We start from the raw sequence: 27,246 nt of genomic DNA, 5'->3' as shown, positions 1-27,246 counted from the left end.
TTTTTCCCATAGGTCACCCAAATTACACAACTTGATTCACTCACTAACTCTAGGCATTAAAATGGATTACATTTCTCTGGTCATAGTGCTGAAGTTTGTAAAATGTTCGACTAATCTGACCATCATAGCATTGAAAACCATTTATACTGCAAGTCATCTCTCCCACCAATTTGCATTGGCTTCACCACCACACCATCAGGAATGCACTATCAGTTACGGTCACAACACCTGAGATTGATAGTCATAAGAAGTTTGCAGTTAGATAGGTAGGCTTTGAAATGATGTGTCTATTATTTTCAAGCATGTGTCCATTCTCATGCTGCTTAAGCTGCTGGAGTACGGAAGAGCGAGTGCTTGACCCCCATAAAGGATTTGTTAAAAGGATAAAATATTAGCAATATTAACCACTGTTAGAAACTTGGAGATCTCAGGAGAACCTAACTTGGGTAACTAAAACAGCTACACAAATGTCAAATTTGTAAAAGAAAAAGGTATATGAAATAAATTAAAAGATGAGTCAAAATCTTTGAAAACTGTATATATGGAACTATTCCAAATGGAAAAAGGTTTGCACATGACTTTTTCTATTTTTCTTATAATTATCTCTATCTTAACAGTAATGAGAAAAATCCAGCCCCTTATATTTTCAAAAAAAAAAAAGAACACAACTTCACATTATCAAAAGGATATAATTAACCTTGGCAGGCTGCTACACATTATTAAATGGTACGTGAGAATAACATTCTCGAAGAAGGATGTAGGATTGAATCAGTCTCTGATGGAATACTCCAAAATGCACTACAAGTACAATTTTCTATATTTTATACCTTGAAGCTACCGTATGACTCCTGCAAAATATAGCGCTTGTCTAGCATGACCTGCACAATCTCTACAAGAAGCGTCAGGAAATTGTCGCAAGCCACTGGTGACCTGCACATACTTTAGGATTTATACTGACTCATGGAAAATAAAAAATGGATTAGTGATACTGATGCACAAACAAGATGTATTGAGATTTATGTACAACAATTTTATTTACTATGGAAGATTATTTTCATTTTTTTCTAAAATAATGGATCATTGAGAAACATTAGCTATGTCACGAAATAGCCAGCACATTTTTAGTACTCCAAAAAAATTTCACTATTACGCCATCGCTAAAAGTACATCTTCGTAGTCTTTGCTCCAAACTATTCCAATAGCTCCATGGTTGTGGTTACATACTGCATTAGAATAAATATTGTCAGTGATTAGTATATAGTCAATTCTAAATAAAAATATTTAGATGGCATGTAGATGATGATAGTAAATTATTTTAAAATTCATAGTCCTCAATCCACATCACCGCAAGGCCTGAACACGATAGTTTCTTCTCTTTTTTCGGAGTTGGAAATCTAAAAGAACATCGAGAGGTTATTCACTACTCTCTTCTTCATGGTAGCAAAGAGCCTTGGACTGGGTAGGCATTTAATCCTTTTATTTTTCTCATGAAAATCTGAGATGATTAAACAAAGTTTGAGACAATGATTAATGGTAGTCAAGCAATGTGTGCAACTAAAATATTGCAGCCATGTTCAGAACTCCATGTTACTAAATAGTAGCATATTGCATTTCAAATTGGTTTAAGTTGGAGAAAATAAATATGGATCATGATGGTGGCAAGACAAGGAATAAACCCCTAGAACAGTAGGCTGGCCACACTCCCCTGCGTGTGTCAAACAATAAACAGTAGGCCCTTGAGGATTATAAATAGTAGGGAGGGAGGGATAACCTGGACAGGCGGCACAGCGACGAGGAAGTAGAGGCGGCGAGGACTATCGATCGTTGCTGCTCAATTGTACAATGGGTGTGGGGTGCGTCACGATAGTCGATCTGTTGCAGGCTCCGGGACTGCAAGTGGTGAGATCAGCGATGTTGCAGAGAGATGGCAACACAAGCACTGTGGTGAGTAGTCATCAGCAGCAACATCCAAAGTGCAGGATGCTAAATTCCCAAAATTAGAGGATAAGTAGTAAATCTTTACAATGAGAGATAATTTCCTATTAAGTTTTTTTTTAAAAGTGGCTTGCTATTAACATGAATATAAAACTGATTCAGTAAGCAAGGCTAGGAGTCTATTAACTCGAATTTGCACAGGACAAAAAGGTGGAGGCACAAAAATCATGTAGCATTTCACTATGATTAGTAAACAGAACAAATGAAGCTGATGTACATCGATTTAAACACGAGCAGTCCTTACATTCCATAGTGTGTCACTAAGCTTCTCAATCGATCTATCAAGCAGATCATACTGTGACAAAGTTCTTTAAGAAGATACCAACTCAACTGTGAAACAAAATTTTGGCTCTTGTAAGTATTGCATTAAGAGCTCATGGTGCTGATATCCAAGAAATTAAATAATATCAGGAAGCACTGAACCTCGACTCATTGTGTCCAAAATTTTCTAATAAGCAAGCAATAACATCGTAACACATAGATGAATTGTATTTCATGCCTCAAAATTTAATAAACAAATTTAATAAGCAAGCAATAACCAGACCTCTCTGTCCAAGCATTTAATAAACAAATTTCATACTGAAACATGCAACCATGCAAAGAGCAAAAGCCTTGTATGCGACATACGAAAGAAACTATCGGAAGCATAGCATTTAATTAACATAAGTAATCTGAGATACTTAATATATGTCGCACAAGCAAGGATCTAATCTTTAGTTAGTCTATAAAGTTAATTCACTATCGCACGCTGCAGTGAATTTGACAAATGTGAATACATGCTGCACCTGCATCATGAGAATGAATTGCACAAGGATTGCCTCCACGCTCAGGTACCTAAACTCCATGAACCTACATGACCTGTTACAACAGCTAGCTAGCGATTAAACAAGGATTAAAATATGTCTGAGAGCAATCAATAATATAAACCCAATAACACACCAATAAGAGACCCATCAAACTGCTCCTGGTAAACTGAATTGCAGAACAGAAACTTCACCTGGCATCAGGGCATGAATCAGCAAGCCCCGCCTAGCAGGTGAGGGCAACGCTCGTTGATGGAGGCGAACCGGCAGCCAGGAGGCGAAGGACGCATGGCGGGTTGAGGAGGCAAAGAACACGACGTGGGTGCGTAGAGGTACCGCGCCGCAACTGCAGCATTTGGCCTTCGTTCCGTGGATCTAGTGCGAGTTCGCTAGAGCTGCATCTTCCTCCATCCTTTGCACACCCGCTCACTAGTCATCGTAATCGCTCACCTGCACAATGGATCCAGGTGCTGCTACTGGAGCCGGTTGGGCCGCGTGCAATCCCATCGCATCCTCGGGTGGACAGCCAACATGCGCCCCTCCAGGCGGCCACGCCCTTCGACGACCAACTGCTGCCACGCTCGTCCCTATCCCGACGGCGCTCTCGTCCAGGTAGGGGATCCCACCACGGCCGAGAACAGCGCTTGGCGGCGGCCCCGACGCTACTCTCGTCGCGATTGTGGTCTCGACGGAGCTCTCGTCCAGGTACGGAATCTCGCCACAGCCGAGAGCGGCGGCGCTTGCGGATCACGGCGCTCGAAAAAGGAGGAGGGGAGAAGAGCGCTTGGCGGCGGCGCTCGGAAAAGGGGAAGGGGAGAAAGAGCACTTGGCGGCGGCCCTTGCGGATCACGGCGCTCGCGCCGACAAAAGGGGAAAACGATTGGTTGTTTCCTAATAAGCGCGGATGCGGACGCACGGCCAGCCCAACAGGACGAAAGCAATGTCGCACCAAAAAAATGTCCATCTTTTACTCTTTTTAGTTGTATAGGAGATTGTGTTTCCTAGTTTTGACTACGGTGACAAATTTGGTACTTAGAATCCAACCATGAGAGAAACGAAGAAAGACCAAACCTTGGGGAAAAAGATATGAATGCTGCTAGTGCATCTTCCTCCAAAGGCACAATGGAGCTTTGTGTAGAAGGGCAACAACCTCGTGAAGCAGCACGGCGGCGCAGAGGTCAGTGGTCGGTGTTGGTGCACCTTCAGATGTGGCTCCGGAGGATTCCGGAGCGGCAACGGCCACACGCTCCTTGGCAGTGCACGGTAGGGCTTCGCTGGTGCGCTGAGCATTGGCGCCGTGGTCCTTGGCGGCAGTCGTGACCTCCCCCTTGGTCTGAAGGACGCGCGCCAGGGCAGCATAGGCGCTGAGCGGCGGCAGCAGCCTCGTTGGCCTTCTCTTGGGCGATGCGCAGGGAGACCTCGTCGGTTTGGATGTTGGTGAGGCTAGCAGCCACAGAGGAGGCGTCATTCTCATCCCTAGACTTTTTTTTGACCGAATCAGTAGGGGAGTCCCCTACCTATATTTTTTTGGTTTTCAATTGAATGAAAGAATGGTCTGTACAAACAGAAAAGTACAAAGCATCAAGGCCCTAATGAAAAAGGAAGTATATCAAATAAAATTGTCTCTCCACGTATTAAGTAAAAGCTTCCTGGCAGGTTTGGCCTAGACTTGGGGGTAGAAAGAGGAGTCGCCGGCATGGCGGCGCTGCACGGCATGGGACCGGTGTGTGGGCGGGCGCAGCACGGCGAAGTGCCGGGGCGCGACCAGGTAGGGCAGCGGAAGAAAGGAGCTAGGCATTCGATACCATGTAAGTCAATATGGCACAGGGAATAATAGATTGATTGATAGAGTACAGGGAGGTACAATATATAGGCAATGATCAAGTAGGGTTTATAGAATACACCCAATCAACGGAGATCCTTGCCTAATCTATAATCATCTACCATAATCCCTAAAGGCAGCCCAGTGACACAGGCATAGGTGCCAAGGCCCATTGGTCAGCCCATAGGGGCCTATTCTAACACTTTATATCTATTTTTTTATAGTGAAGGCCTATCAGAAATCAGAATGGCACTTAACATGATGAGCTTAATTGTTGTATAACAAGTACTACCTTTTTGTTCTGTAAATTTCATGATCCTGTACAAAGGTCGTATATTTGACAAAAATAAGTTCAACTGGTACATAATACAGTTTCTTGGATACCATAAACCGGTATGCATACGCAGAATCATCTTGCGTCTAACTCTAACAAAAAAAAGTAGAGTCACCATAACAATTGAAAGACTATGTACTTAAACTATTGCGTTGAATACAGATGATGAAATGAAATAAATAATATTTTTTCATCTATCATCAGTTAGCCTATAGTGCTTTGTTAAAACCAAATTTACTTCCAGGTCTCACCAACAGGATATTTTTTATAAGTCTCAAAACTCTACCTGCTATTTCGATCTTCTATTTTTTAAAATAGATACTTTGATTTTTATGCATTTTACCATTAGCATTTGCAAGATCTGTAACACACAATAAAGAGACAATGGGCAAACATAAGTGCTACTACAAATAAGACTAATAAGAGCAAACAGCCAAACAACACAAGAGGCCAACCCAATGAGCAATCACAGTTCTTGCAGCAACTAGATAACAAATTCTCACCAGGATATGCACGTAGTGCCTCCAGTGCAACAGCCTGGCTTGCAGGATCTGCGCCAAACATTATAACAATGTCCTCCAAGTCTCCAAGAAGTTCATCTTCCTTATAAAATTCTGCAAGAGATTTGTCTGATTCAAAGTTTGTCACAAGTTCCATGCCATCATTGGATGAATCCCAAAGAGTAGAGCCAACAATCTGTTTAACTTTCCCCTGAAAATTTTAAAACAATTCTCAAAACACAACAATTCGTTTACTGCCACATGTGTCTGAACTCTGAACTTAAATGACTACTGATTGCCACAATAAAGTAATTTTAGCACGATTAATCCACAGCCTAACTACGCCACAGGAAAGAAAAAAATATACACAGCCGGGGCAGCAATTTACAATCATGTAGAAGTATAGAGCTGGCCACAGAATTTTATTTTATTTTATTTCACACACATAAGTACAATATCAGAACAAAGCAAAGGAATACACAACAGCACGTCCTCCTGCCGAATGCACGACCAATTTATCTCAAGCCACAGACAACGGCAAAGCCAAAAGGAATACATAGTTTCACACACATAAGTACCTACATGATGCGCCGCATTTCGCCGGGCGGACCGAAACCCACGGCCCCGCCCAGACACGCCGCGGCGCCCGCCGCGGAGACGGTACCCTCGCGGCGCAATTCGACGCCATCCTCTGCCAATGTGGTAGGAAGCGAATGGACATGAGCAGCAAAGCAAATTAGGAGCGCGAGCACGTATGAGCCTCGAAGCCACCGATAGTATGCGGACAGGAGGATGTACGGATGAAAGACCACTCTTACCACCACCGGTGCCGCGGCCGGCCAGCGGTATAGAGCAAGAGCAGCGGACCGGCTGTGGCGGCGGCGGCGACGACGCTTCAGTTTTTTTTTTGTTATGATGCAGTGGGCTTCAATGGCATTTTTCCGGTTCCGAGTGGTGTGATGCTGTGATTGCGATGAGGTGTTCAACGGTCACGATGCACCAGATGATGGATCGGACGACTGAAACGTGTTTCACGGCTTTATTATTCTCGTGTCGCAGGGAAGAGAAGTAGGGAGAAGCATCAGCACTAGCCCATTCAGAATCAGAACAGCCTTGGTCGCCTCACAACTCGACTCGCCGCCGGCCGCCGCCGAGGGGAGAGGAGCAAGATGTTCTTCCACATCGTGCTGGAGCGGAACATGCAGCTGCACCCGCGGCACTTCGGGCCGCACCTCCGCGACAAGCTCGTCTCCAAGCTCATCAAGGACGTCGAGGGCACCTGCAGGTAGGGTTTGCCATCCCGCTCCTGAACCTGGCTAGGGCTAAGAGGAGGACGGCTTGGGCGGCGCTGAGATGGCACGCGGGTTGCCGGGTTTCGCTCGATCTTGCCTTGCAGCGGGCGGCACGGGTTCGTGGTGGCGATCACGGGTGTGGAGGACATCGGCAAGGGGCTCATCCGAGAAGGCACGGGATACGTCACCTTCCCCGTCAAGTACCAGTGCGTCGTCTTCAGACCCTTCAAGGGCGAGATCCTCGAGGCTGTCGTCACCATGGTGAACAAGGTGGGTGCCTACTTGCCTCCCCGCTCCGGCTTGTGCTTGCTTCGTTCGAATTGGTGTGCTGGTTAGCTGGGTGGTGATGATCTTGGTGTCGGAGGATGTGACTGCAAGGATTGGTTTGGTGTTTAAACTTTGGGTATTATTGACTCTGCAGATGGGCTTCTTTGCGGAGGCTGGGCCGGTGCAGATCTTTGTGTCCAACCACGTGAGTGATTTTGCCATGCTTGGAGCTGCTTCATAGTCGAAAGTGTCAAATGCTTAAAGAAGTTTGGGAATTCTTTCTGAATATTCTAGGAATTATGCTCTGCTTATTCACTCCTTTAGTCCTTTATCGTTTTGGTAAATATACATTGCTGCTTTTTGTCACAGGATACCAGCATAGACATCTTGTTTAAACTTTAATTAACTAGTGTCAGTCAATACTGTTTTGTTGAGTAATGTTTTTTTTTTCCTCTGCTATTCAATTGCAATGCAGTTGATTCCAGACGATATGGAGTTCCAATCGGGAGATGTGCCAAACTACACAACTTCTGATGGATCGGTATGCCTCTTCTCTATATATAAGTAGCAGTGATGAGTCTTCTCATCATCTGTAACTACTGCAGAAGTTTCTTCCTTCTTAAAATGCAATGACATTTAGGACAAATTAATTAGTTAAATTGAACTAAAAACATCATCTACTTAAAAACCGAGGGAGTAAACTTTAAGCTCATCAAGATGGCACTAAGCATAGACTATATTTCTGATGTATATTCATTGGATTATTGCTTCTCATATGCTTTGCTAATTATTTACTCTTGAGGATTTTGGTGATATCTTGAAATAAGTTTTTTTTATGTTTTTTTTTACGATTTGCTAAATCTGCATGTTACGTCAATGTGTGGTTGCATTAATAATTACAGAGATACAGACTTACAGAGATATTTCGAAAAAGAAAGAGAGAGTAGGTGTGGGTATTGGGTATCATGGTGATTCCCAAACTCACAACTGTTCCTGTTCCTTTCAAAGCTTCTTGATGTTGGTCATTTTGCTGTGCTCATCGGTAGTTGCTTGCTTGTTTACTCAGGTGAAAATTCAAAAAGAGAGTGAGGTGCGGCTGAAGATTATTGGTACTCGTGTTGATGCTACAGAAATTGTAAGCTTATTTCTATCTAACTTTGAATGCAACCACATCACCATTTTTTTTTGATTGACAACAATGTGTGAACGCACATAACATTTTGCAGTCCCTTCTCTAATATTATTTCTAAGATTGTATGAACAACAAAGAACTTATGTTTAGTAAATAATAACTTTGATTAATGCAAGATTAGTCAGCCAAGAATGCCGGCATGCTTATTGTGCTGTTCTTTTGCCACATATAAAAACGTGATGTCTGTGTCCTGTATCTTAGAACTGAGCAGGCCTTAGATACTCTAGTCTCGTACTCTCGTTTAGCACTAGCCTAGAAGATTTTTGTATGTACTACATCTTCTTGTGCCAAGAACTTATTGTTCATCCCTCGCTAAAAGCATATTAGATAGCTGAAGAAAAGGGACATTTTCATTACAAAACTTCTTGTGCATTTTGAATTCATACTTAGTGCCTTGTTATAAGTTCAATGTTATACTTGTACAATGTTCTAATGGTCCAATCCCTGCTGTTGCAGTTTTGCATTGGCACAATAAAGGATGACTTCCTGGGTGTTATCAGCGATCCTGGTGCAGCAGTGTAAATGGTCTAAGAAACGAGATTGTACTCCGATGTTCACAGACTACATGTGTAATTCGTGGTTGTACGGACTACAGAACCTGTTGAGAATGGTGCGCCTAGGACCTTGTTTAGCTTAACTGTAGTATATAAGCAACTCCAGCAATAGCCCCCAAATCAGGGCCATACTTTTTATCTGGGGCTGCCCTGCTTTTGATTGCTTGGTTTTCTAGATTCGGCTCCAACCTGTCTTTTTCCGATTTTCTCAATCTCCTATTTCCAGTTTCCCTGCTCTCGCCCGCCACCGCGTGCCCTCAGCCTCAGTGTCCTCTCCCTACTGCCTGCCTTCAACGAGCCCTCAAACCAGCATACATACCCTCGACCATAAAACTAAGGTGGATCCTGCTAAAGTTGCTCTAAACTACTCTCACTATTGAAACATATATGATTGTTCTAATGATTCGAACTCACAGTTATCATGAAGATCACTTTCCTGAGACATTTGTACCTCTGAATATTTTATCGTAGCATCGGTCAAATACATATAATTGATAGTAGAATAACTCATGCACTCGAAATTGGAGCAAATAATTGATAGAACAACTCATGCACTCGAAATTGGAGTAAAATTGACTATGTTACTTTAAGTGGATTTTATTTCTACTCTTTTTTTTTTTGCACATTCCTAGTTTATCTTTCTATTCCAAATTGTAAGTTGTAGCTATCCTAACTCAAAATTTTCTAGCTTTCATCAAGTTTATAGAAAAATGTATATACATATACACCATTAAAATATATTTCATCGTGGATACAATGAATCTTATTTGATGTTGTAAATGTTTGTACAATTTCCTATTGATTTGGTTAAAGCTAAAGAAGTTTGACTTATGATAAACCTACAACAAAACTTGGGGACACACTGCCAAGGCAATTCCCTTTCAACAAGGATACATATTGCCGAGGCAATTTCCTTTCAACAATATTCACTCACATTTTCCCTAACTAGGATCAACTCAACAAACATCATCAAACAGTTCCACGTGTGCACTTAGCTTTCTGTGATTATCTGCCTTGCAAAGAATCCAAGTCATGCTGTTCCTACAAATGATGGAAAATAGAAAAACTCGTTCAGAAACAAAAGAAGTGGACATTTCATCTTTAGATAGATGCACATTAACTAAACTCACCTGCTCGGAACGCCATGTTAGTGTGATCCTTTGCACCAGTTTCCAATGGAGGATCGTGTAACATATACATTTTGAACTCTAGCTCATTTCCATAACATTCTTGTTACCACCAAAAAAAAATCAAACAGGTGGATATCCATGAATACCTTTTTGTTACCATCAAACCAACTGGTCAGAAAAGGAAGCCAAGCTCACTACAGCAAATAAGCAAAGCAATGAAAAGAGATCCGCAATTCCAAATGATGATTCTGAAAGAAAGTAGATCTTGTGATTGCTTGGATTGCCACGAAATCCTCGAGCTACCATTGCCTGGACAAACAAGAGCATAATAAGACATAATTCAAAAGTAAATATCTGGAGCAATCAAATGAGCATAATTTTTGGCACAGCTGTAGTTTTAATATATGCTCTGAACAAAGTCAAGTGCCTCAAAAAGTAAAAATGCTAAGCATCAGAGCAATATAATCAAGTTTCACACTTTCTGTGAGCTCCCGATATCATTGGAAGAGCACTTTTCTTTTCACTAAGACTTCATATCCTTTTTGTGTTGTTTCCTCTACCACAATGTGCTGACTTCAGGTCAATAAGGTGAGATGGCATGAGGTCTAGACACAAGTCTTGACATGTCCCAACAGCATAATACAGTCGTGTGATCCCTAACTAGCTTGGCCAGGGTCCGGTTAAACTTAGAGAAAATATTTAGCGCGTGCTTCATGTAAATAGTTGGTTCTACTTTGAGATGGGCCAAACAGTCACGTAGCTGAATGCTAGGAAATGCAGGGATGATTTATGATGCATCAGGAACCAATATCAGCAAGGGTAAACAAACATGTAAAGTCAATTGCTTGTTGTTCCATGGTTCTAGTGCAATTTTTTAAAACAGTATCATCCTACTATCACTTATGAAGTATATTTTGACCCAGGACAAGGAATTTTGGTTTCAAAGTCATTTCTATTGCACAGCAGCTCAAAATACATACCTAACTCAAAACCATGGGCCACGTTCAGCAAATTACCTTTTTTAGGAATTGCACGATGCATTTACTGTAACTCAAGTCAGTGACAACAAAAAGAGAAAAGGAAAGAAAAACTAACCTTGGATATTTGCTCTGCGTGATCAAATATATTTTTGAATATCCGCCGGACATAGTTGAAGAAAACTAGAGTTGCACACAAGATATTTCAGTTAATATTTCCATACAACAATTAATGGCAGTCCTAGGCTCCTAGTCATATAAAAATCTCACGCATGGGATGAGTGCAACATAACTAGAAGAATTGCAACATAAAAGGTACTCCTGAAATTAGGCATACTCAACTATGCTTTTCAGGAGTCACTTTTAAAGTTGTAAAAATACAGTTCTGGCCACTATTAACTTAGTTTTTAAAAACTATGTATGTATTTTGAGATGGCCGATATTGCCTTTAATTTTAGCAATGCATGACATCTCACTCTTCCCCCAATCTTATCACCAGAATAGATCACTTGGAGAAATTTATCGATGCTAAATTACATTGTCCAAGGGTGACTTTGGACAGTTTAGGTTAACTTCAGGTGCATTGATAAGAATGAACAGCATGTTTAACCAATGAGAAATTAGTTTTTGATTCCTGCTCCTCACAAGCAGCTAGCAGGTCTCGCAGTGTTTGTGAACAAGTTCTGTTAAAGCTATTGGTTACAAAAGCAGGAAGTATTTTCCCAGTATGTAGAAGGTACTTACTATCTATAGTTTCCATAGCTGTCAGCTTTTTCCAATTTATCCGGCGTGCTACAATCGCTAGAGCTGAGTTGCGAACCTAGTTGGATATGCGAACAATATCATACTCCAAAGTAAGATCTCCAATAGCAGAGCATATTTCTAGACAGAAAGAAAAGGTACTTTGGTGGTTACCATAAATACTTGCCTCATCAAATACTAAATTGATGAACCTCAATGACAGTAGTAGTGTAAGTATTATCTCAGGTACTGGCACACCAATATGCTTCAGTGGAATCATAAACCACCACAGAGCAGAGGCAAGCTGCTCGGGAGTGGTTGTTGTCAAGCAGAGACTTGCACTTTGGAATATCTGCATACAAACAACAAATTTGCGAGTGCATATCATATAGTTTCAGATGCAAACCAAGTCACTCTTAATATCCAAAAGGAATGTCAAATAGCGTGCTCTCCATCAGGTGTGGTTTGTTGGATGTAAACAGAAGGCACAAAAAATGTGTAAGATAAGGAAGGATTAAGCCAAAGAGTGTGTGCCTAAAATACTTAAGTGAAGGACGTACTGCAAAGGAGAGGCTTGCTGAAGTACTTGCTACAGATAGGCCTTTCCTTGTAAATTGCAGTGGTCCCAGTTTCAAGATTGTGTAAGAATACCCACTTGTGGAGCAAGGAATGTTCGGTATGCCTACAACAGAAGGTGGAGGCGTTCTCGTCTGGACTAATGAAGGCGCACCATCAGCACCAAATCCCAGCATGATGAATAAGAATCCTGAAAGGAGAGCAACCCTTCCAAGTTGATCCTACAGAGTAAACGTGATTTTGTTTACAGGTACAAACAAGCACATCCGATAAGAACAGTTTGAATATACGAGGGAACAGAAACCGTGGAGCAAACATTAGATGAATCCTAGAAGGAAAATTAACAGCTACATTAGAACGAATGGGCAGCCAAGGGTGAAGTTAAAGCCAGACATTACAGCTTTGCTGCATCAGACTCAAGGTACTAGCACATCGTACCAAACACCATAAGCTGCAACTACATATGTCAAATTGAGATCAATCCACCATGTATCAGCATCAAAAAGAAACTCAAAACAAAAAGAAGACAATTGAAACCACAATTCGCTAGCTAAGGACAAATTAAATTCTCTGTAAATTATTTTTGATACAACATAAAATCATACCTTCCAAACATGTTTTGGTAAAATCCACATTGAAAGAAGGGCCAGGAATACTACCAAACCAAACCGCATATAAATATTTGATCTGGCTGGTAGGACAACAAGGGCCAACAGCCACACCTACAGAAAGAAGTATATGAATTGTTTAATTGTAACAGGTCAACAACCGCAATGTTATTCAGTTCATCTTTAAACTTTGGTCAAATTTATGTTAATACAGAAAAGGGGCTGAAAAACTGAAAACTGGTACGGTAAGTTGGTAGCATGATGTGGCGATATCAGAGATAGCAAAAGCTAAAAAAAACACTGATTCAACCCATCAGGATACAAGGAACAACCTAATAGATTCATGGAAAAAGTAAATTACTACCCCCACACAGAAAAGTTGTCCAGATAACCCCTAAACTGAATTTTTGTTCAATTTACCCCTCCGGATCTTTTATTTGATCCAATCTACCCCTTAATAAGATTTTCCTTTTTTGTTTCTCCACATAGAAGTTGAGTTATAAGTTCCAATTTTGTAAGGTCATAGCAAATATCATAACTTATGTTAGACAGATACATTATGAATTTTTCATCGTTATTTTTCATATAATTCTGAATCCGTATGGTTAATTTACTATAAAATGCTTCAGCTATCAAAAATAAATATGAAAAATTCATAATGTATTTTTCTAACATAAGTTGTGATGTTCTCTACCAACCTACAAATTTGAACTTAAAAATCAACTTACGTTTATGTGGAGAAACAAAAATGACAAATCTTATTAGGGGTAGATTGGATCATCTAAAACATTTGGAGAGGTAAACTGAACACAAAATTAGTTTACGGGGTATCCAGACAACTTCCCCGTGTGGGAAGTAAATTTGACTTTGACTTTTTCCAAGATTTTTCAGGTTATTTGAGGTATAGATTACGAGGTACTTTATCTAGTGGCCTAATAAACCAATTTTACAAGGGATGTGAGATATGAAGGGACACATGTCCTTGAAGCATTGACAATTGTACCCTAATGGGCAAAGCATTCAGTTCCTCCCATGGGTGGCGGGCAAGCTGTTTTCTCATTAGAGTTAATTAGTCGCTTTCTTAGGGGTCAAGTAAGTCTTGCTTGTAAGTCAAGTAAACCTCTCTATATAAAGAGAGGAGATGTATCAATCTAATCAAGCAAGAGATTAGAAGGAAATCCCTTCTCTCTTGCCGGCCGTGGGCAGAGCCCCGCGGCCAGTGTTCCTAGCGCCCAAAACCCTAGCCTCCTCTCTTGCTCTCACAGCCGCCTCCCTGTGAACAGTACCGCGGGTACTGTATCGCGGGTGCTGTTCATGCCTTCAGCCGCCGCTCCCTCGACCCCAATCAATCTCCCTCAACCCTAGCAGCCACATAACATCTGTTCGATTCGATGTGGACCTCGCTGCCGCTGACCGCAGGGGCATCCTCATCCGCCGGTTCCGTCATGTCGAATGTAGAACTGACGACGGCGGTTCTCAACCTCGGCAAGATGGTGGCCGGGATTCAGTCCTACCTCGTCAGTTTGGGCATGCAGCCAACGGCTCCGGTTTCCATCCATCAGCCATGGATGTCGCCCTCTCCTTCGCCGATCCCATCATATGCTATGGCATCAACGATGGGGCTGGTGTACACGATGGCGAGCACCCCGACGGTAACGACGACGGTCGCTCCAGTGCCCACCACCGGCGCTGTTGTTGTTCCCGGTGTGCCAAGCCTCCAGCACCCATTCACCAATGGGATCATCTATAGGCGCGCCGGCGTCCAACAGATCCAAGATGAGGGTGAGAAGTCACAACAAATTGAGCAGCCAACGGACAAGCTGCTTAGCTGCGAGGTTGTCGGCGGTTGTGCGGCTGCAGGCTGCTGCGCGCGGTCTCCTTGCACGTCGGCGGGTGCGGGAGATGCGCGAACTGCAACTGATTCAACCCGACACCCCTTCACATCCCTCCAAGTTGCACTTCGCCACATGGATGAGTTCAATCCCGTCCGTTGCGCCAGGGATCTTCTGCATTCAGTTCCTCCCATGGGTGGCGGGCAAGCTGTTTTCTCCGCAGGCGGCGAACTCAACCTCTGCGTCGGTGGCGGTTTTGAAGGCGCTCCCCTCCCTGTCTATCTTGTCATTGGCGGGAGCGCTTTGCCTAGCGTCGCTGTTTTTCGTCGTCGGCCGCCACGAGGGCGCCTCCGCTGGTCGTTGTTGCGGCCAATTCCTGATGGCCGTCCATGTGCTTCCCTTTTGTCCAGATGGCGCCCATGGGATCCAGGTGGACGCACACGTACATGTTCATCACGCGGAGGGTGCCCGACATATCTTTAGGAGTCATCAATAAAGATTTGCATTCCGTTTCGGGTCAGAATAATAAAATAAGCCGAGATGTAAAAGGCTTGTTTGTAGGTGTTACGTTTGTGTCTTGCGGAGTCATTATTAGTGTCGTCGTTAAGTTGCAGCTCGAGGACGAGCTGCATGTCCAGGTGGGGTGTAGTGTTAGAAGAGTCAAGGTCCTATTGGGCCTTAGCCCATTAGGGTTAATTAGTCGCTTTCTTAGGGGTCAAGAGAGGAGATGTATCAATCTAATCAAGCAAGAGATTAGAAGAAAATCCCTTCTCTCTTGCCGGCCGTGGGCAAAGCCCCACGGCTGGCGTTCCTAGCGCCCAAAACCCTAGCCTCCTCTCTCGCTCTCACAGCCGCCTCCCTGTGAAAAGTACCCGCGCTACAGTAGCCGCGGGTACTGTCCACGCCTTCAGCCGCCGCTCCCTCAATCCCAATCAATCTCCCTCGATCCCAGCAGCCACATAACATTTCCCCCTTTTTTTTCTTCTTATTATAATGATATGTAGCTCTCCTGCGTGTTCGAGAGAAAAAAAATATGGGATTTGCTAAATCACAGATTATTGCATATATTTTATACTAAAATTGCAGTTTTAGTTTGTTGCAAATTATGTAGACACAATCTGCAATTTTTGGTTCCCAGAATAAAAAAACCTGTTAGATAAAACCACAAACCTGACAAAAAATCTGATATGTGTTGGCACAAAGACAATTTAATAATTTACAATTATTTCTACAGTCAGACAAGAACAAAAATTTGATATGTTATTTATGATACAAAGACAAATAACAAATCATAAAAATGATAATTTACTAGCACTAATTGATAGTACAAAAGTGTTGCCTGAAATCATCTTAAAATTCAGGCACATGAAATATAGAAGTGAAAAAATATTGCAAAAAAAAATCTTACAATACTACTAGTCTAGCCTACACTTACAACATAATTCAGCACACACGTCATGCCCCATTGAGCTAGTACCATGTTGTTAAATGTTAAATGAGGCGAAGTATATTATCTATAGTTAATTTCTAGAGGGGATAAAAAAAGGAAAATAAAAACGAAAGGGATAAACAAAATAGGAAAAATAAAAACTGATCTAGTATTTCTCTCTTAATACAAAGATACACAGCTCTCCTGCATGTACCAGAGAAAAAAAAAACTGATCTAGTACCATGTTGTTGTTGGTTGGGATGAAGTATACTATCTACAGTTAATTTCCGGATGGGATAATAAAATAGGAAAATAAAAACTAAGAGGATAACAAAAGAAAAATAAAAACTAAAATGGAACTCGCAAGGAATTGAACTAGCACCCCCTCCTAGCTAAGGGACCAAGGTGCATCATACCACTGGGTTACCAACTATGCAACTGTGCAGACGTGCATATTCTCTAGCTGACCATGAGTCCTATAACTATCTATGCTGCTTTGCTATTTTCATGAAAACAGCTTGTGTTTAATTAATGTGTGATTATTAATTGATTCTCTACCTTTGAGTAGCAATGCTGGCAGGATGTAATCATATTTGTTCTGTTAAAGTAGTTGCGCCCTTCTAATATATCTGTTGTGATTAACTTACATGAATTCAAACAACACTCCAAAAATAACATAAGCAAATGTTATTTCTCCAGCTGTTGTGGTTTCAGAAACTTTTATGTTTTAAGCTAACAAAAACATTCCACGGAATTAATATTGGGAGATGTACGAGACTCCGAAGAGGTTGTGCTTTTGATAATGCTTTATTATTTCGGGAGTATCAAAAAAATATTAAGTAACATCTTAGCCAGCAATAGTTCCTTACTGAAAATTATAAATGTTTTGAGAAAAAAATCACATTGTTATTAGTAAATTTTCTAGCGAAAAGCCACTGCAAGCAGGGTTGGGCCCACAGGATATGCCAGGACATTCCCTCTGGCAGCTCAGCAGTCAGCACTCAGTCATCATGGTAGTATAATAAATGAACAAATTTGCATATATACTCAAATTTCACTGATTTGCATCCCCAGTCGCCCAATCACTGATTAGTACAACAACGCGGGGCTGGCACATGGATTGACATATTTGCATTCTATTTATCGTTTCACACTCGCGGCGACATTCCCACAAACACCACCCATGCACCCTCCCTGCCCACACCCCTACAGGATAATAAGTCTATCCACTACGCATGCTGGAGAGAAAGCGGGGACACTACATACCAGCTTGACGCGCGGGTCGACGGAATGAAGGAAGGTGCGCGGGCTGTCGACGAACTGGCAGATGGGCGTGGCCGCGGCGCCTGAGATGAGCCTGAGCACCTGCTCGGGGCCCGCTACCGACCCGGCGCCTGCCGCGGCGCGCGGGATCCACTCCACCCACTTTGCCGCGGCCGACGCCGCGGCGCCGTCCCCGCCCGAGGGCGAGGGAGACGCTGGCGCGTGGGCAGACGCGGAGCAGAGGAGCAGGGCTACGCGCCCCCTCCTCCGCGCACCGGGTTTCACCGGTATGGGGAACCAGCTGGGCGCGGCCTTTGCTGCGGACAGAGGGAGGGCAAACGAGTGGAGAGGGCGGAGGTGGACGGCGGCAGCCATGGGATGGAACGTGCGTGGCGCCGGCAGCCTGAACCTCGCCGGAAGTACCTCACTAGTCCTTGCCTGGAGGACGTCAAAAACAAGGAACCCGTAAGAGCAAGGCTAAGGCTTTGTTTAGTTTTTTTTAAAAAAAAAATTAAGATTCTTTATCACATAAAATCTTTAAACATATGTATAAAATATTAAATACAAATAAAATAAAAATTAATTATATAATTTGTCTGTAATTTATAAAATAATTTTTTTAAACTTAGTTAGTTTATAGTTAAACAATAATTATCAAATCTAAACGAAAATGCTATAGTATTCAAAACCAAAAGATTTTGCCGACTAAACAAGGTCTAAGATCTTAGTTCCAAAAAAATTATAAAATAGATATTATAACACTTTTGTTGCATTTGACTAATATTATCCAATCATAAACTAACTAGATTCAAAAAATTTGTTCAATACGGATAAACTATATAATTAGTTATTTTTTATCTATATTTAATACTCCATGCATGTGCCGAAAGATTCGATGTGACAGAGAATCTAAATTTTTTTGTAAAACTTTTCAAGATTCTTCATCACATCAAATCTTACGGCACATACATTGGACCATTAAATATAGATAAAATAAATAACTAATTGTATAATTTATCTATAATTTACAAGACGAATCTTTTAGGCCTTGTTAGTTTATGATTGGACAATAATTGACACATATAAACAAAAGTGCTATAGTAGCTCAAAAATCTTTCACAAGGGATCTGAAACCTTTTTTGGATTTGGACACTATAGTTCTTTCGTTTATATTTGGCAATTATTATGCAAATATGGACTAATTAAGTTCAAAAGATTTGTATCGTAAATTACTGGCAAATTGTGTAATTAGTTATTTATATTTATATTTAATGTTTCATGTAGGTGCTATAAGATTCAATGTGATGGGTATCTTGAAAAGTTTTTGGATTGTGGGTGAAACTAAATAAGGCCTAATCCGTCGTTGACCTTAAGGTTTTTTTGCAGCCTTCTTGCAGCCCATCTATATAGTAGTTAGCTTATCATTATTAATATATGATCCACTTGTCTCTCTCACAAACTTTATTAGTTGCTGTGAACTTAGGCTCGCTTATAATCTCTCTCCTCTCCTGCCTCCTTCACCTTAGCATTTAGTCGGCTTAAATATTTTTTATTATAACTTTTATTATACACTCATGAACGATAATATGGTCATTTGGTAGGTATACTAATATGTAAACTTGCTAGGAGCTACAACTTTGGGAGTATTATATAATATACATAGGGTATGTTTGTTCTTTGTGGAATGTAAAATATAAAATGTCAATTATTTTAGAATGATGAAATGTGAAATGTTAAAATAAGGTTGTGTTTATAGTTTCATAAAAACGCAAAACTTATTATTCTCATTATGACCTCTTGAGACTTTTTTTACATTTTTTTCTCTGAGGTCAAAATTCAAAATAGAATAACTGCGCCTTGTTTATTTAACTAATAAGCCATGACAGAAGATATTGTTGGCTGACAGATTCGACTGATAAACTCAAATGAATAGACTCATGGTGTTTAGTTTCATCATTATGTAAAATGATGAACCAAAACCAGAATTTGTTGAATAAAAAGAGAACATCCCCTTAATTAGAGGTTACAGTAGCCGTCAGTGGGGTTTCATGATCCGAATGACATATTTTGAAAACAATTTAAAAGAGTTTATTTTCGTGAAACTCTCTCCATTTCCATAAAACTATTATCACTTCTCTCTTCATTAATACAGTATCACATTAGCATAAATAATGTGCATAAAATTCTTGTGACCATTTAGACCTTGTTTAGTTCACCCAAAAACTAAAAACTTTTCAAGATTTCCTGTTCTATTGAATCTCATGACATATACATAGAGCACCAAATATAGATAAAAACAAAAACTAAGTTTGCCTATAAATCATGAGACAAAATTTTAAACATAATTACTTTATGATTGGACAATGTTTATCAAATAAAAACGAAAATGCTACCATGTCAAAATCCAAAAACTTGTTCAGTCCGTGAAATTTTTTGGCTTTGGCTACTGTAGCACTTTCGTTTGTATGTGATAATTATTGACCAATTACGGAGTAACTAGGCTTAAAAGATTCATCTTGCAAATTATAGGTAAACCGTGCAATTAGTTTTTGCTTACGTTTATAATTAATTCTTTATGCATGTGTACAAAGATTCGATGTGACGGAAAATCTTTTCAAGATTCTTTATCACATCAAATCTTTATACACATGCATAGAGCATTAAATATAGACGAAAACAAAAACTAATTGTACAGTTTGTCTATAATTTACGGAGACAAATTTTTTAAACCTAATTACTGTAATTAAATAATATTTATCACATGCAAACGAAAGTACTACAGTAGTAAAAACAAAAAAAAATTCACAAAATGAACAAGGTGGATCTAAACAAAACCTAAAACTAGCCTCGGAGCTAGGCACCCTGCTCGCCGCCACCGTGACCGCCCCTTGCTCGCGCCTCGCGCGGCGCCCCCGCCGCCGCTCGCGCCTCGCCCACGCCCGTGCGGGCGTGCGGCCGCGCCGGTCCGCCGCTGCCTCGGCGCCTCCACCTCCCGTGCGGCGTCGCGCCGCCGCCGCTGGCCTGCCGGGTGTGCCGTGCGCCCGTGCGGTTGGGTGTTTGCGTGAGGCCGTGAGGGGTTGAGGAGGTCTGGGTGTACTATGTTGGATTGGTGGGCCTGAACTGGTGGGCTGGATGGGCGCTTGTGTGCCCGGGCGTCTATTTGTACCTGAAGTCTGACCTGACCTTGCTGCCGGAGAACACCCTGACTGCGATGGCGGCGGCGGCGGCGGAAGCTCCGAGCGCATCGGCCTCTTCCGCGGAGAACAGGCTCCTGCAGTCCCTCGCAGACCGCGGATGGCGCTTCCATGACCCCACCGACGAGGCCATCCAGGCCCTGCTCCTCGCTTCCCCCACTCCCTCGTCGGAGGCCGTGGAGTCCGAGCTCGTCGACATGGACTTGAGGTTGTTCGGCGTCAAGTACCTTCCCGACCGGGCCACCGCCGCCGCCACGTCGAAGCGGCTTTCATACCTCCACGGTCCCGTCGTCTTGCAGGTACGGTAAATAAAAATTCTAAAATCACAATGTCCCAAGGTTCTGCACCAGCTAATATTTGTGTCCGAATTCCGAAACCGAGGAAATGCTTTACTTATTATATAGGGTATTATTCAACTTGTGGATCGATTTGGGTGGACATTGCATTTGTGATCTACAGGTACTACGGGCAGTGATGGTACTAATCCTAGCCGATAAGAGGGGAAAAGGGCATTGTCAATGCAGTCTCTGAACCGAACCTATATGAAACCTAACTGTATGTTTTAGACGATGGAACAGATGATGATCGTGTCTGTTCTGCACTCGTGAATCGAACGTGCATTCGAATGCTACTATAGAAGACAATCCCTCTTTTTTTGTCTGAGATGTGTTTGGTTGTTTTAATCCTGTACTTATCTTTACTGTTTCTATAAACTGTTGTTTTGATACAGGTAGTCTCTGTAAGGGATATATATCGCAGCATCATTGATGCCTCCTTTAAGAACCCACAGCAGCGTCGTCTTCTGCGCTTTGGTCTGACTGATGGGATATGTGAAGCAGTAGCCATAGAGTTTTCTCCTATCCCATTCATCACTGAAGAGATAGCTCCAGGTGCCAAGGTCAGTTAACCATGTTCTGCTTCTGCTTCTAATTCTTGTTGTAGAGAATCGCAGTTTCTGCACATTCAGTGTAGGTATTGCCCTTACTTCTGGTTCAGTTCTGACTTCTGAGTATCAATGACATAGGAGCTAGAAACCACCGAGCATGTTGGAAATGAGTAAGTGAATATTACTGTTCAGGTGGCTCTTTGTGTGACACTATTCCAACCGTCAGCATGAAACCAAACTTTGAAAAAGATAAGTAGGCAAACTAATATTTCTATATAAGGATAGTGTAAAGAAACCTATTTGTGACGATGTATATGGTTATGTGGCATTAAGTTAGGGTTGGGAGATAGCATTTTCTGTTCCCATTGGTTGTCTGCCACTCTGCCCCATTGTCTATCTGAATTTCCTTACAGTCTTTTTTTAATAAATATGAAGGTCTAATTTTGATTAAAATGATAAACTATGGTTCTCTGTGATTTACACTTGCTCAAATATACAGTAGTTGAACTTCTGTAGTTTATTGAATATTAGCATTGACATGCATGTTACCTCTTTCCTTGTCCCTGTATAGATTCGCCTTGAGAATAAGATTCCAATCAATAATGGCATATTGTGCTTAAGCGCGAAAAATGTGAGTGTCATTGGGGGGACTGTCCAATCATTGTATGAAGAATGGCAGATGAACCAGAAGTACTCTGGCTTATCTCGTCCATCCTTGAGGTTGTCTCAAAGTGATGATGGAGTTGGGCCTCCACCATTTGAGAAGTTAGACATTGAGGCACGTCCCTGCAGGGCAACCAAAGTTCAAGCATATCCTGGTAACCATCATCTCTTGTTTTTTGTTTCCACTCATGCTGTTGACTAAAGAGCTGTGGAAGTATGAGTTTCTTACCTTAAGTAAATACAGCAACAATAAAGCCTTTTAGTCTCAACTCCCAAGCAGTTTGGGGTACGCCATAGGCTACAGATGAAACCCAACATGAGGCACCAGCAAAAACGGAAAACTTCTGTAAAATCATCATTCAGTAAAATACAGCATCAGAAGTCAACAGAAATTTGCATTTGGTTCAGGCGGTGAAATCCGCATGGATGGCACTTTAGGATTATTTCCTCATGAAAAGGTGTTATACTGTATAGTGTTATACTCCTCGCTAGAAATATATTAATTTTGTTGAGATTTAATAGGAAGTCACTGTTAAGTCCTGTAAATCTGAACAAACACCGTTTGGCAGATAATGGACTGGTTCCTTGTCATTTTTGACAAACATGGAGCTCTGCATCTCTTTAGTTGGAAATCTGGTCCTTAGGTTTCTCACATGCTTGCAACATATGCACTTGTCCTTTATACCTACATTATTCTCATCTCTTACGCGCTATTATTGCGTGCTTGCAAAACTTTTAGACTTTGGTGATTTCTTTGTAACTTGCGGTCTGTCTTCCTTTCATAAAGCTAGGAAGTTGGCAGATACTCATGACCATGCCCCAGTTAATTCTGGTGGCAAACCAATGAATGAGGATTCGAACGATGTGAACAAAGACACTATTGAAAGCAAGGCTGAATCTAAGGAAATTACTCAAGATAGCAGACAAAAAGAAGGTCAGACTCCAGAACCTTATCTTTGATATCAATTCAATCATCATAATTAGTCAGGGGGCAGTTGGAACTAAGACTTATTTCCTTGCAATGTGCAGTCAGTGAAGCTGTTCCTGTCCAAAACCAAGCTGCTGCTCAGAAGCTACTGCAGAAAATGTCACAGGCTATGCCTGAAGACAGGCGTGGTCGGGGTCATAGATTCAAGGGCAAAGGTAAGGAAGAAGATGCTCAGGTTTTTACCCTTGATGAATGGGAGAAGAGGAAAGCCATTGGTTTGAAGCCCGCAGCAGAAAGCTATGTGCATGACACTAGCCGAGATGAGGAGTTGGCAAGGCAACTGCAGGAACAACTAGATCTAGAAGATATGCATGTTAGTCCGATTCTCTGTTGCAATGATGCATGAATGCATCCCTTTCCAGATTTTTTTTTTGCAACATCAGTGTGGAATGTTGATTTTTGTATCAATGTGATATTTTTCAGGGTGGGGCAGATGTTTTCAGTGGTGGGGCGGAGAGTTCAGATGCTGAACGTTTACGGATGAGCATGTTCAGCTTCAGTGGCCCTGATGAAGCAGGTGGTGGTAGAAGAGATTTTCGAGGCAGGGGCCGGGGCAGGGGAAGGGGCCGAGGACGAGGAAGGGGCAGAGGAAGATTTTAGTCCAGCGATACAGTTGGAGGTTTAGGTTTATAGGTTTGTTGTGTGTTCAGTGTAGTGCACTGGTTGTAGGGGTAAAAGTGGTACGATGATGACCTTCTCAAATCATGTGCCCATTTTCACTAGCCTAAGCCTAATGGATAAGGCTGATGCTAGTAGTTAGATTAAGGAACAATTTGTAGACTTCCTGTTTTTTTGTTCTATTCTTAGATGCAGGTGTACATCGTACATGGTTTGCACAAACGAATTGAAGTCTGAAATTTTCATGACTTCTATCTTCTGTTTACTTGTGCTGTTCATCCATTTGAAACATGTTGATGTATACTGTATACAATATTTTGTTGCCTCTTATTAATTCTGAGATTTTGTTTGTAAAAATGCAAGCCAATGCATTGTGGGCCCAGCTGTTACAGGAAGATGGATAGGAATGACAATGTGCTGAATAAAAAGCAAGGTGTGCCTTGCGGGAGTTGCCAAACGATAATAACGAGTTAACGACTTTTCACATTTCAGAGGGCCCGTTCGGTAGCTCCACGGCCCACGCGAGAAGCCGAGTAGCGCTACCAAACGGAGATTTCGCAGCCGCCGTTTGCTTCCGGTGCCGCGCCCCGCCGTTCTCGGTTGCTCGCCGCTCCCGCTGCTCTTCCCTGCCCGCCGCCCCCGGTCCCCGCGACGCCCCTCTGCACTGTCTGTCCCGCTGCTCCACGGCGCGGACAGACCACCTCGCCTCTTCCGACATCCGCGGGGAACTCCAAAAGATCTCCATATCAGGTCGCCGCAATGGATCACGGAGGCGGCGGCAGCATCTGGATCCGTGCGGCAGTGGCGGTGGCGGCGGGAGCCGCCATCGCGGCTCGCGCCGTCCGCCGCAAATCTGTCGACTCCAGTGCCGTGTTCGTCGGAGTCCCCGCTATGGTGGCTCATACCATCGCCGGGTACAGGTTAGAGAGCCACCTCTTTTCAAATATTCCTTTCCGGCGGAAGGGCTCGCCCGTGAGTTCATGATAAGGTCTTGAGTTTGAGTTTGGGACGTGCAGGTTCGCTGGGCTGCTACTGGTGTTCTTCTTCACGTCGTCGCGGGTGACGAGGGTCGGCGAGGCGAGGAAGCGTGCTCTCGATCCCGAGTTTAAGGAGGGTGGGCAGCGTAACTGGTGAGCGAGATCGCCCCCACTGTTGCTCTTATCGCTATGAGGAGACCCAGTTTATAACTAGGAGTAATACGGACTGCTTGTTCTCAGTTTTGGGGTATGGTGTGGCAATTCTTTGGAAGTCGTGAAACTGTGTCTAAATTCCCTTGGTTTTGTATGTTGGATGATTGATGTTATAGGTCGAGGAACGGGAGTTTCTGTGCATTGGAGGTTTATTAAATTTTTTTTATTGTCTACAGCGTTAGCTCTCTAGAGACTTCAGATGATTTCAGTTTCGGTTATTTATTAGTAGAATAATAATGAGTTGATTCGGTGGAATAGAGTTTGTCCCTGAGTAGAAATTTTCTGCGAGCTCAGAGAATCTAGTGAGACTTTTGTTTTGACTACGTTGTGTAATGATCCTATTGTTTTGTGTCTGAGGAGAAACCAAGGGCTTCATATGCATTGATAAAATGACTAGATGCACTAACCTTTTATAAGTGAAAGATGATGTCCCTTAATTTGAATTCAATTGCCTTTCTTCTGTTAAGGATGCGTCATGTCCACTGTCTAACAATAGAAGGTGTTTTGCATACCTTTCTGTATGCTTGTGTAAATTAATATTTTTGCCTTGGTGCATGTCTACTATCTTCAGCTCAGGAGCTATGTCATTGATTATTACATTATATGTTCATTCCTACTCATAGGGTTGCTAGAATACAAAAAATAATAAAGAGTGGCCAGTTTCTATTTTGATGTAACATTATCCTCCACCCATATTTATGCTTTTTTTCAGATTTAGTGAGTCAGTTTTCCCAAAACAAAAGCTCTTGATCTGGATGTCACTGTCGATTGTGGGGCTACGTCTCCCAGCGTGACACTGATGTCGCAATGCGCGCCATGAGTCCCAGGATGTGGGCACATCCAACTATATATAGGAGTTTGTTTCTTAGAGATAGGGAGAGGGAAACTATATATATGGAACTTGTAATTGATTATCAATCAAGAAGTTAAACCCAAATTCAGTTTTACTATCCCGAGCCTTGTTTGCTGGTAGACTTAGCCCCACATCACATTGGATGTAAATGAGGTGCAACCATTGTGCCTGTATTTGTATGCTTTTTAATTTTGAAAATATTGACAGTTGACATCATTACTTAGCTGGATATGTTTGGATTTCAGAAAGTTCCCTTCTGAATCTCTCTAATGCAGGTGCACCCGCTCTTATTGGCAGGAAGCAAGTTTTGTCAAATAGCGGCATTGCAAGTATCTTGGTTGTTTTGATAGCATCAGTTACTGGAGGAACAGATAGGTGTTTGGATTCAAAAGAGTCAACTCTTGTAACTGCTCTTATTGGTGGTGTTATTGGACATTATGCTTGCTGCAATGGTGATACATGGTCTTCTGAGCTCGGCATTCTTAGTAAAGCTGAGCCACGAATTATCACAACATTTAAGGTAATGTTAAGGCTTTTTTTCCTGATTTCACATATCATTAGCAAACATATAATTTAATCTTTCACTGTTTCCTTTCAATTTTATCAGAGAGTGCGGAAGGGTACGAATGGTGGTGTAACCATAGATGGGCTTCTCGCAGCAGCAGCAGCTGGATTCTCGATTGGGCTTGCATTTGTGCTGATAGGATTATTCACCACTCAGTGTGCTTCTGATGTATTCTGGAGCCAACTGCTAGTTATACCTTTGGCTACAGCTGCTGGCCTATGTGGAAGCCTGATCGATTCATTCTTGGGCGCAACAGTCCAGTATAGTGGGTTCTGCAGTGTTCGCAACAAGGTATCGCAACCTAAACTATTTGAAATCTACCGATGTCTGCATATCCTTATCTCATGTGTCTCTGATTTTAAAAACTGATTCTGTGTTGTGTCATGTTTGTTTTGCTTAGGTGGTGGGAGTAGACGGTCCAACAGTCACGAGGATTTCAGGGAGGAACATACTGGATAACAACGGGGTCAATGTAGTCTCTGTGTTCTTGACAACTGTTCTTACTGCGGTGGCTTGCACATACATTTTCTGATGTTAGCTATGGCGAGTATTGGTGCTATGGTAGGTCCACATTAGATGGCAGAGGGAAACCAGAGTGATGAATTAGAACAGCAAATTGTGTAGCAGTGCCATTGATCATTTTCATACACTTAGCCGTAGTAAAATTGTTCTTTTATTATCAAGTATTTTCAACACTAGAGATCTGTGAAATAGAGAAATTTCACCTCTTAAAGATGTCTCAGAAATCAGAATCGTTGCTCTATGCCTAGATCACATGTTCTCCCTAATTACAGGAGACGTGATTCATGCGATGCTTTCTCTGTGAGCATATTTACCCTTACAAAGAACATATTTATTCTCATCATCTCTGTGGCCATCAATTTATGAAATATTTTATGTACTTTTCCGTAAGATAAAGAAAAAATGATTGAAAACTCCATAAGGTAAAGATGGCTGGAACCTGATGGCCCCAT

At 42.1% G+C, this 27,246-nt stretch overlaps 4 protein-coding genes and 1 long non-coding RNA gene across 16 annotated transcripts; 3 read left to right on the top strand and 2 right to left on the bottom strand.

Annotated features, from left to right (window-relative positions):
• LOC110433836 lies at nt 1-6,372 on the bottom strand. 10 transcript variants are annotated; one of them, XR_002451213.1, is made up of 5 exons: nt 2,993-6,372; nt 2,781-2,853; nt 1,772-2,325; nt 828-1,223; nt 1-228 (listed from the first exon to the last, which is right to left on the bottom strand). It is a non-coding gene; the product is annotated as an uncharacterized LOC110433836 (long non-coding RNA). The 10 variants fall into 10 exon arrangements; XR_002451217.1 differs by having other exon boundaries at nt 1,772-1,890; XR_002451215.1 differs by having other exon boundaries at nt 1,772-1,890; nt 2,240-6,372.
• LOC8078788 (DNA-directed RNA polymerase II subunit RPB7) lies at nt 6,509-8,947 on the top strand. Its single transcript, XM_002457200.2, has 6 exons — nt 6,509-6,739; nt 6,851-7,016; nt 7,168-7,218; nt 7,489-7,554; nt 8,080-8,148; nt 8,662-8,947. Exons 1-6 carry the CDS (start codon nt 6,624-6,626, stop codon nt 8,725-8,727), a joined length of 534 nt encoding a protein of 177 aa, XP_002457245.1. The 5' UTR covers nt 6,509-6,623; the 3' UTR covers nt 8,728-8,947.
• LOC8056528 (protein ABCI12, chloroplastic) lies at nt 9,459-20,220 on the bottom strand. Of its 3 annotated transcripts, XM_021456617.1 has the most exons (9): nt 20,151-20,220; nt 17,319-17,753; nt 12,789-12,905; nt 12,168-12,404; nt 11,795-11,959; nt 11,611-11,686; nt 10,985-11,049; nt 9,890-10,198; nt 9,459-9,800 (listed from the first exon to the last, which is right to left on the bottom strand). In XM_021456617.1, the coding sequence occupies exons 2-8, from the start codon at nt 17,688-17,690 to the stop codon at nt 10,049-10,051; spliced, it is 1,182 nt and encodes a 393-aa protein (XP_021312292.1). In that variant the 5' UTR covers nt 17,691-17,753; nt 20,151-20,220; the 3' UTR covers nt 9,459-9,800; nt 9,890-10,048. The 3 variants fall into 3 exon arrangements, with proteins under 3 accessions (XP_021312292.1, XP_021312291.1, XP_002455080.1); XM_021456616.1 differs by lacking the exon at nt 20,151-20,220 and having other exon boundaries at nt 17,319-17,779; XM_002455035.2 differs by lacking the exon at nt 20,151-20,220 and having other exon boundaries at nt 9,459-9,794; nt 17,319-17,779.
• On the top strand, nt 20,354-23,979 carry LOC8056527 (tudor domain-containing protein 3). The gene is made up of 6 exons (XM_002457199.2): nt 20,354-20,808; nt 21,240-21,407; nt 21,967-22,213; nt 22,846-22,992; nt 23,088-23,359; nt 23,470-23,979. Exons 1-6 carry the CDS (start codon nt 20,527-20,529, stop codon nt 23,644-23,646), a joined length of 1,293 nt encoding a protein of 430 aa, XP_002457244.1. The 5' UTR covers nt 20,354-20,526; the 3' UTR covers nt 23,647-23,979.
• Nucleotides 24,131-27,117, top strand: LOC8078787 (protein PGR). The gene is made up of 5 exons (XM_002457198.2): nt 24,131-24,584; nt 24,681-24,794; nt 26,005-26,227; nt 26,315-26,563; nt 26,673-27,117. The coding sequence occupies exons 1-5, from the start codon at nt 24,424-24,426 to the stop codon at nt 26,802-26,804; spliced, it is 879 nt and encodes a 292-aa protein (XP_002457243.1). The 5' UTR covers nt 24,131-24,423; the 3' UTR covers nt 26,805-27,117.

This window comes from Sorghum bicolor, chromosome 3 (genome assembly GCF_000003195.3).
Source record: "Sorghum bicolor cultivar BTx623 chromosome 3, Sorghum_bicolor_NCBIv3, whole genome shotgun sequence".
In the NCBI taxonomy this organism is placed as follows: domain Eukaryota; kingdom Viridiplantae; phylum Streptophyta; class Magnoliopsida; order Poales; family Poaceae; genus Sorghum; species Sorghum bicolor.
The sequence above is the reverse complement of the archived record's forward strand: the minus strand, read 5'-3'. Positions and strand labels throughout refer to the sequence as shown.

What these genes read in the sequence shown, in the direction of transcription:
- LOC8056528 (XM_021456617.1), bottom strand. Translation starts at nt 17,690, where the DNA reads ATGGCTGCCGCCGTCCACCTCCGCCCTCTCCACTCGTTTGCCCTCCCT. An exon ending in TCGACCCGCGCGTCAAGCTG is followed by an intron (nt 12,906 to 17,318) that starts GTATGTAGTGTC and finishes TTCTTTCTGTAG; the next exon opens with GTGTGGCTGTTGGCCCTTGT. An exon ending in AGCTATGGAAACTATAGATA is followed by an intron (nt 11,050 to 11,610) that starts GTAAGTACCTTC and finishes GTGCAACTCTAG; the next exon opens with TTTTCTTCAACTATGTCCGG.
- LOC8078788 (XM_002457200.2), top strand. Translation starts at nt 6,624, where the DNA reads ATGTTCTTCCACATCGTGCTGGAGCGGAACATGCAGCTGCACCCGCGG. An exon ending in TCGTCACCATGGTGAACAAG is followed by an intron (nt 7,017 to 7,167) that starts GTGGGTGCCTAC and finishes TTGACTCTGCAG; the next exon opens with ATGGGCTTCTTTGCGGAGGC. An exon ending in ACACAACTTCTGATGGATCG is followed by an intron (nt 7,555 to 8,079) that starts GTATGCCTCTTC and finishes TTGTTTACTCAG; the next exon opens with GTGAAAATTCAAAAAGAGAG.
- LOC8078787 (XM_002457198.2), top strand. Translation starts at nt 24,424, where the DNA reads ATGGATCACGGAGGCGGCGGCAGCATCTGGATCCGTGCGGCAGTGGCG. An exon ending in GAGGGTGGGCAGCGTAACTG is followed by an intron (nt 24,795 to 26,004) that starts GTGAGCGAGATC and finishes TCTTATTGGCAG; the next exon opens with GAAGCAAGTTTTGTCAAATA. An exon ending in TCTGCAGTGTTCGCAACAAG is followed by an intron (nt 26,564 to 26,672) that starts GTATCGCAACCT and finishes TGTTTTGCTTAG; the next exon opens with GTGGTGGGAGTAGACGGTCC.
- LOC8056527 (XM_002457199.2), top strand. Translation starts at nt 20,527, where the DNA reads ATGGCGGCGGCGGCGGCGGAAGCTCCGAGCGCATCGGCCTCTTCCGCG. An exon ending in CAAAGTTCAAGCATATCCTG is followed by an intron (nt 22,214 to 22,845) that starts GTAACCATCATC and finishes CCTTTCATAAAG; the next exon opens with CTAGGAAGTTGGCAGATACT. An exon ending in AGATAGCAGACAAAAAGAAG is followed by an intron (nt 22,993 to 23,087) that starts GTCAGACTCCAG and finishes TGCAATGTGCAG; the next exon opens with TCAGTGAAGCTGTTCCTGTC.